At 41.5% G+C, this 7,838-nt stretch overlaps 1 protein-coding gene across 2 annotated transcripts in view; it reads right to left on the bottom strand.

Moving 5' to 3' along the window:
- LOC110335694 (contactin-associated protein like 5-3) overlaps positions 1-7,838 on the bottom strand; it is a 514,066-nt gene that overhangs the window by 243,289 nt on the left and 262,939 nt on the right. Inside the window, exons 11-13 of one of the 2 annotated variants that reach the window (XM_029531381.1) lie at positions 4,355-4,485; positions 3,361-3,393; positions 243-248 (exon numbers count right to left, since the gene is read on the bottom strand). In XM_029531381.1, coding sequence (XP_029387241.1) covers positions 243-248; positions 3,361-3,393; positions 4,355-4,485 — 170 coding nt within the window. The remainder of the gene's footprint in view (positions 1-242; positions 249-3,360; positions 3,394-4,354; positions 4,486-7,838) is intronic. The other variant, XM_021217999.1, reaches the window with a different exon arrangement.

Raw genomic sequence — 7,838 nt, 5'->3', positions numbered from 1 at the left:
GAGAGAGAGAGAGAGAGAGAGAGAGAGAGAGAGAGATACAAATGAAAAAGAGAAGTGTACAGAGCAACTGTGACACAGCACATTGAATCATTATACTCACACTGAGTCATGTTTCTACAGAGATTTAACACAGCCTTTCTTAGAAAAACCAAATCACAGCCTACTATATTTTCATGAGGAATGATAGAGCACAAAAATTCAGCAAGTTACCTGAGATGATGGGTGCCAGAGATCACCTGAACTGTATACTACACGATATCAAACCCTCATCTACATTGGGTAATTTATATAGCAAAGCTGTTCCAATAGCCATAGGATATGGGCATATGGGAGTGTCAATCATTAGTTGTCTACTTTATGAAAAATATTTATTATGTTTGATCAATGTGAGTCTTCATATGTAATCAGTGAAATTTAACATGGAAATATCAAATCTTAAATGTTGTGCTAGTTGTTTCTTCTTTTTGTGTGTGTGTGCACTTATGTTCCAAAGAATGACTGTGTAGAGGGTTGTGTTATATATAAAAAAGAGAAGCTGACAAAAATGAAACACATTGCTTTTTGAAACACATCTGGTTTCAGTACTCACGTCTTTAGTAACTGCAGCTGGCTAGCTAAGTGACAGGGCAGTTGCATACTACCTACTGTGTGTCTCCTATCCAGTGGCTGTCCTTGAGCTTAATATCCTTGATCTGTCTGGTAACATTTGATGGTGCATGTTCAGGATCACACTCCATGTCTGAAGCTCCTCTAATCTCTTCACGGTATGACTTGTTGACATCCAAATAAAGCCTTTTAGGTTCACGTTCAGCTTTACAAAAGGGTGTCGGCCAGCTTTCTTCTCTCAGGTCTGGTGGAGTAGCGCTTGCTTTGGGCACACAATAATCATGTATTGACTGGGAGCATATCAAGTTGTCTGGCTGTCACAGATAACAGTCATCACAGAGCAGAGAGACTTAGCTTGTTCCTCTTTAGGGAAATAGATCTCTTTGTCACATTTGGATGATTGTACACAGTGAAAAATTCTGACCAAAAAAAAGATCTATTACAAACTATCTTTCATATCTTTATCTTAGGTTTAAGTCATATATTGATATTCTTAGATGAATTTCTTATTGAGATTAGCATTCTTTGCCCTTCATGGAAATAGCCGATGGTTCTCAACTTCAAGTAGACAAGAAGAAGGAAGAGAAGAAAGAAAAAGGAAGAACAAAATGAGAGAAAAAAGGGAGGCACAGGAAGCATGAAGGGGGAGGAAAGGAAGAGGAAAAGGGAGAAAGAGAAAGAACAGAAAGAGGAAAGGAGGAGAACGGAAGAGGAAAGGAACAGGATGGAGGGGGAAAAAGACAAAGAGTAAAAAAGAAGCAGAAGAGAAGGAAGTATGTGTTGATGTGTGTGTGTGTTCCTGTGCGTGTAGGTACATGTGCATATGTGTATATGCATGTGAGTCTGCGTCAGTCTGTATGAGTGAATGTGTAGAAACTCAGTATTCTTGTCTGCTACAACTTTTTCCAATCATATTTTGAGACAGTCTCTTATTGAACCTTAGGCTCACTGATTTGCCTAGACTAACAAGCCAGTAAACTCCAGGGTTCCTGTCACAGGCTCACACCCCCACCCCTGTGTTTTACAGAGTGCTGAACATTTACTTTATGGCCTCAAGCCAGTACATCATTTTACTAACTAAATAACCCATCTCTCTAGCCCCTCCAGCACTGATCTAATCCACAACACACATCTGATTTTTCATAGATGCTGAAAAACAAGAGTTAGCTTGTGACACTGCATACACCATGACGTATAACTGCTAGGCTGTGATCACTGTTTCTGGGAAAAGAAAAACGTTTCAGAACAACGGAGGCTTCAGAATAGACTTGAAGGATGAGAAGAAAAGGAGGAAGAAGATCAAGTCAGCATGATATTTTTACTCACTAGTAAAAGATCTTGCTTGGTCAAACAAACAAAATGAACTGAATTTGATCTCAGGACACACAACTGGAAAAGAACAGGAAATTGATTCCTATAATTTGTTCTCTGACCTATGACTTACACACATACACATACACACGACACACACACACTCACACACACAAAGTAAGTTAGTAAGTAAATAATAAATAAGTAAATGTAACACAATAATTAATTCATAGATTTTTGAAGACAGGATTTCTCTGTGTAGCCCTGGGTATCCTGGAAGTCACATTATTGACCAGGTTAGCCTGAAATATACAGAGATCCCACTGTTTCTGTCTCTGGCAGAAGAAAATCCATGCAAAGTCGGATTAGTGTGGAGCTTGGTCTTCTGAAAACACAGAGAGTTTCAAGGCCTCTAGCCTAGCACCAAAGAGGAAGTAATCAATTTGTAAATGTTGGAAGTGTGGACAGACTGAGGAGGGGCTCCACTGATTGATGGTACCCCGGCTGTGAAGGGCAACTAGAGGGGAACCATAGGTTGGTTTTATTTTAATGCTGGGAACAGACCTTACTGTATTTGTTTCATTATTGCTTGTTGTATTATCAATCTCTTTTGGAAAATCCAGCTCTGATGGTATTATGGAATGTATGCTAAAGTTGGAGACTGTGGGAGTTTGAGATACTGGATTCTGTTTGCAACTGCACAAGCTGCAAGTGGTAGGAATCAGATAATGCTAGCAAGAAAAGACCCCACGGGAAAGATGCCTTTAAAACTGGATCTTGAGCTTGAGACAGATTGCAGAAAACACATGAGAGAATGGTTTTCTATTTCCTCAACTTGAAAGTGGTGACTCCATCATCATCTTTGGCTTGATGTAAGAATCTTATATAACATCTGGGATTCCCAGCTCATAGGCATGTGGCAAAGCTGTGTGAACGTTACATGCTTTATCATTTGTATCTGTGACTCATGAGTAGAGATGGGAGTTACAGGTGGAATCAGTACAATGCCTAAGGAATGCAAAGCCACATTAACTATTGGGTCACGTGCAGATAGAACAGATGTAGAAACAGGATGCAGTTTCAGGGATGCTGCCGTGGGTTCAGCCTTGCACAGTCTTTTCCAAGAGATCTAACTGCTGTGCCCAAAGCTAAAAGACTTCAGGGAGGGCCAAGGCTGAAGTCCATCAAATAGGTTAAATCAATAGAATATTGGAGGTCCTATAGTAGATTATTAAAGTTAGACATTTTTATATTTGTTCTTATATGGGGAGTGCATGTGTGTATATGCCTATAGAGGCCAGAAACCTACTTCAGGATCATCCTTAGATGTAGTCCACCTATATTTATAAGGTGTGTCTCTTCCTGGGCTGAAACTAACGTAGTCTAAGCTGACTTGGTCAGTTACCTTAGGGATCTGCCTCTCTGCCTTCCCCTAGTTGGAACTAAAAGATACACTATTACCTCTAGCTTTGAAAACTATAGATTCTGTGCAAGGATAGTCCATCATCAACTGAACCTTTGCCTCAGGGGATGCTAGTGGAAGTAATCCTCATCCACATTTTCAGTGGAAGTCTTTGGATGAAACACACGTCTGTTCCTTCCTCCTGTATTTCCTTCTATCGGCCATAGCAAAAATTCAGATGAAGAGATCTTTGCTGTAATGAAGACGATGAGGAAGAAGGCCTGCTCATGTGTGAGGGACTTGTAGTACAGCCATGTTGTGGGTTAACTGTGAAGTGTCTCCCTTAAGTTCACGTTTGAACACTTGAAATCTGGCTTTCGGGGCTGCTTGGAAAGGTTTCAGAACCTTTAGATGGCCAAGCCTCACTGGAGGAAGTAGGCCAGTGTGGGGAAGACTTGAAACTGTGTAGCTTTACGCCATTTTCTATTTATGCTCTGCTTCTTGAGTGTGGATACAAATGGATCTGTCAGGATTTCTGTTCTTTCTACCCTGCCTTCCCGACCTGCTGCTATGACTTCCTCCCTTATGGTGCACTACATTCCTCTGGAACTGTAAGCCCAAATAAACCCTTTCTCTTCTAAGTTGCTTTAGTCTGAGTGTTTTTATCATAGCAATAGGAAAATAACTAAGACAGATGTCATGCTAGTTATCACTTGGACCCGTGATATATATGAGTTCCTCATTGCAACAGTGCAACTCAAGCCATCAAGACAATGTCATTTGTTACACAACTCCCCCGTGTACACATAGCACAATTATCTCTTCACTTCACCATATATCTGACTTTACTTTTTTTACTCTGGTCTCATAAACTCCATGAAGATATGTCTTGTCTTCAGGCTTTTCTACTACCTGCTTCAGTACTTGAGATACTGCATACAATTGAATAATTCATGCAAAAGGAATAAGTCATGTTTACACCATGCTGAATAGTCAGGGACTCCACACTGCACTCCTGGACTTGTGCCCACCCACTGTAGGCACAATGTGTGTACTCACAGTCATGACAGGTGGCTCCTGTGTAACCAGTGTCACTGCAGTTGCAGTAGAAGTTAGTCCAGGTTTGGACACATTGTCCTCCATGTTCACAGTAGTTTGGCAAACACCTAATGGGAGGTAATGTATAAATAATAAGCTGAGATGGTCGAAGCAGAGAGGCAATCAAAAACTTTGCAAGCAGCAAATGATATGAAAACCACACAGATGTGCTTGTACTTCTGGGTAGTGCCAGCCTCAGAGTTGCATTCTGTTCTTACGTAAAAGCCTAAATTCTATTGCACAGAGAGTTGAATGGCAGTGAGAATTCTCTTTGGTATGTTATGTTTACTGTGTCCAAAAGTTCAGAAGGGTTATAACTTTAAATTGGAAAGTACTGAGCTTATTAAAGGAAATGAAAAAGTAGTAGTCCTGGAGAGACTGTTTGCACTTCTTCTTGGAGGACTGACAGGATAGTACCTTAACTCAAAGAAACAGAACATGGCTTAAAGATGAATACACCCCCAATTATCATGCAAGGCACTTCTTCCTATTCAGAAAGTGTCGAAGCCATCCTGAAGACCTTCGCTAAGTTTCTGCATGGATGGGAGGGCATTCTGGGAATTGGACATCAAGGAACCACACAGCTCTGAGGTGGGACAGTGTCCCAAGCAAAGGGTATCCTGATAAATGGGAGCTCAGAAACCTTATAGATCTGAGGTTCCCTCATCAGCAGAGGCGTTGCAGCTCTCAGGGGTGATTAGTCATAGTTGAGCCTCACCCCTGCTCCTTCTTAACTTCTTTTCTTCCTTCTTTTTATCTAAGCCTCTTCCAACAAGAGACTCACTCGAAGCAGTAAATCTCATAAAGGAGCTTCATTGAAGGGAAGAATCCAGGAGAGAGAAGTGGGATGAATCCAGGGATGGCTGCCCTCTGTTCTAGGGAGTGGACAGCAAGGAATTGGACAAAGGGGGCAGTGCTTATTTATAGGATCTCTGATGAGCTTCTTGGGGCAGAAATTTCATAATAATTTGTGGGATTTCACATCCTGAGCTTCTCAGGGGGTAGGTGGGGAGAGCTCGGGGATGGGTGGGTTTTCCTGTCCAAGGACTGAGGGGGGTTTCCTACATAAAGATTGGGGGGGGGGTTGTGGGAAGGTCAAGAATTAGTATGTTTTACTGCTCTGGTATTGCTGTTTTTTTTTTTTTTCTAATTGTTTGATTTATTTGTTTGTTTCACCTCCCATGAGTTAAGGAGTAAGTCTTTCTTGGTCCCAGCCAGCTTTTGCTGAGGTGCCATACCTGTGGGACTGCTAAGGAGACTGGAGAAGAGGTGCTGCCACTGTAAGTAACTACTGTCGACTCTTGGAGTGTTTCACCAAGGATTTAAGCTGAGTCGGGTGCAGTCACCATGGATTGTTCAAGAGGGCCAGCTCCTGCTGAGGCTGGAAAGGCAATGCCACTCTTTGAACAGCTCCTGCAGTTCCTGTGATGGTTGCAGGCTGAGGAACTGTCTTGGTGCTACCATTTTGACAGGGGCTATCATTTTGGATAGTTCCTGTGGGACATTTTCTGCAACAGCAGTAGGCTAGGGTGGGAAGGAAGGGACTGCCATTGCTTTTTGTGGCAAGGAACTCAGGGACTTCATTCACTAGTTATGACAAACCAGCATGATGTCCTTTCACTAAAATCCATGTAAGGCAATTCACCTCCCTGCCTTCCACCCACCCCAACTCATTTCTCACACACTTTCTGGAGTAACACTGTTTTGAACATCCACTGCCAGCATCCCTCTCCTCTTTTGAATCCTGTCATGCGTTGCTTCTGAATGCATCTCCCCTTTATTATTATTTTTCATATTATGTCTATAAGTGTTTGCTCACATGTTTGTATGTGTACCATATGAATGTATACCTGATAGCAGAGGAGGCCTAAAAAGACTGTTGGATCCCCTGGTAGTGGAGTTACTGACAGTTTTAAGCCAACATGTAGCTGATTCAACTCTCTGGCTCAACTTCTGACTATCTCTTAACATGAGCTCATTTTTTTTCAAGACTCCCTGATGCCGCCTAGTCCATCTTCTTTCACCCTATCTGCCCCCATGCATATTCAGTCAGGCCACCGTTACCCCATGCCTTGACAACAAGGTGTTTATTTTTAAATTTTTTCTTTTAAATTTATTTATGTACTTATTGAGTGTCTGTAAATGCGGAGGGGGACACCTGCCCTGTGGCACGCATGTATGGAGGTCAGAGGACAATTTGAGGAAGTTAATTTTCTTTTTCTAACATGTGCTTTCTGGAATTGAACTCAGGTTGTCATTCTTGACAGCAAGCATCTTTACCATCTGAGCCACCTATTGTCTCAACAAAGGACTTACAACAGAAAAGATAAGCAAAGAAAGGTAAACAATTTCTTGCAGTTATGATGCCAAAATAATTGCAAGTGTTTGAGGCATATACTATGCAATACAATATGCCAAAATCTGTTATGGTAATGATTTCATGCATAGGAAGAATGTAGAAGACACAAGAAAAAGAGATCTGGCAACCTAAAACATGGAGGACAAGATATGGAAGCAGTCCTACATACATTTATACATTCAGTTTCTGTTGTTCCCCAAGACCTGTTTTCACTCCCAGATAGACTCAGGATTTCTGTAATGTGTGTTTCAGTCTGTGAGATACACCAAGAATTTTCCAGGACAATACACATTTCACTCATACTAGTTGGACTTAAGAGTTTATTACATTGACCTATCAGAAGGTTTTCTTTTGTCGGAAATCCTTTTAGGTCCAGGAAGAAATAGTTTAATCAGTAAAAGCATTTGCTTTATGAATATGAGTGTCTGAGAACCAAGATAAAAAGGCAAGACATGGTCATATATATCTATAGTCTTGCCTCTGGAGAGGTAGTGACAGACAGCTTCCTGGCACTCACTGACTTTACAGTAACATAGAACTTTTTTTTTTTGTTCTGTTTTGTTTTGTTTTGTTATTTTGTTTCCAGAGCCATAGAACTATAGAATTTAGCAAAAGAAACCATACTGTTAACTTACAGTATTGTGAGTAATGCTTTTTTTAATTAGATATTTCCTTCATTTACATTTCAAATGCTATCCCCAAAGCCCCCTATAATCTTCCCCCATCCTGCTCCCCAACCCACCCACTCCCACTTCCTGGCCCTGGCATTCCCCTGTACTGGGGCATATGATCTTCACAATACCAAAGGCCTCTCCTCCCATTGATGCCCAACTAGGCCATCCTCTGCTACATATGCAACTAGAGACACAGCTCTGGGGGGCGGGTACTGTTTAGCTCATATCTTTGTTCCTCCTGTAGGGTTGCAGACCCCTTTAGCTCTCTGGGTATTTTATCTAGCTCTTTTATTAGGATCCCTGTGTTCCATCCAATAGATGACTGTGAGCATCCACTTCTGTATTTGCCAGGCATTGGCATAGCCTCACAAGAGAGAGCTATGTCAGG

The sequence above is a fragment of the Mus pahari genome, chromosome 18 (genome assembly GCF_900095145.1).
Source record: "Mus pahari chromosome 18, PAHARI_EIJ_v1.1, whole genome shotgun sequence".
Classification (NCBI taxonomy): Eukaryota; Metazoa; Chordata; class Mammalia; order Rodentia; family Muridae; genus Mus; species Mus pahari.
The sequence above is the reverse complement of the archived record's forward strand: the minus strand, read 5'-3'. Positions and strand labels throughout refer to the sequence as shown.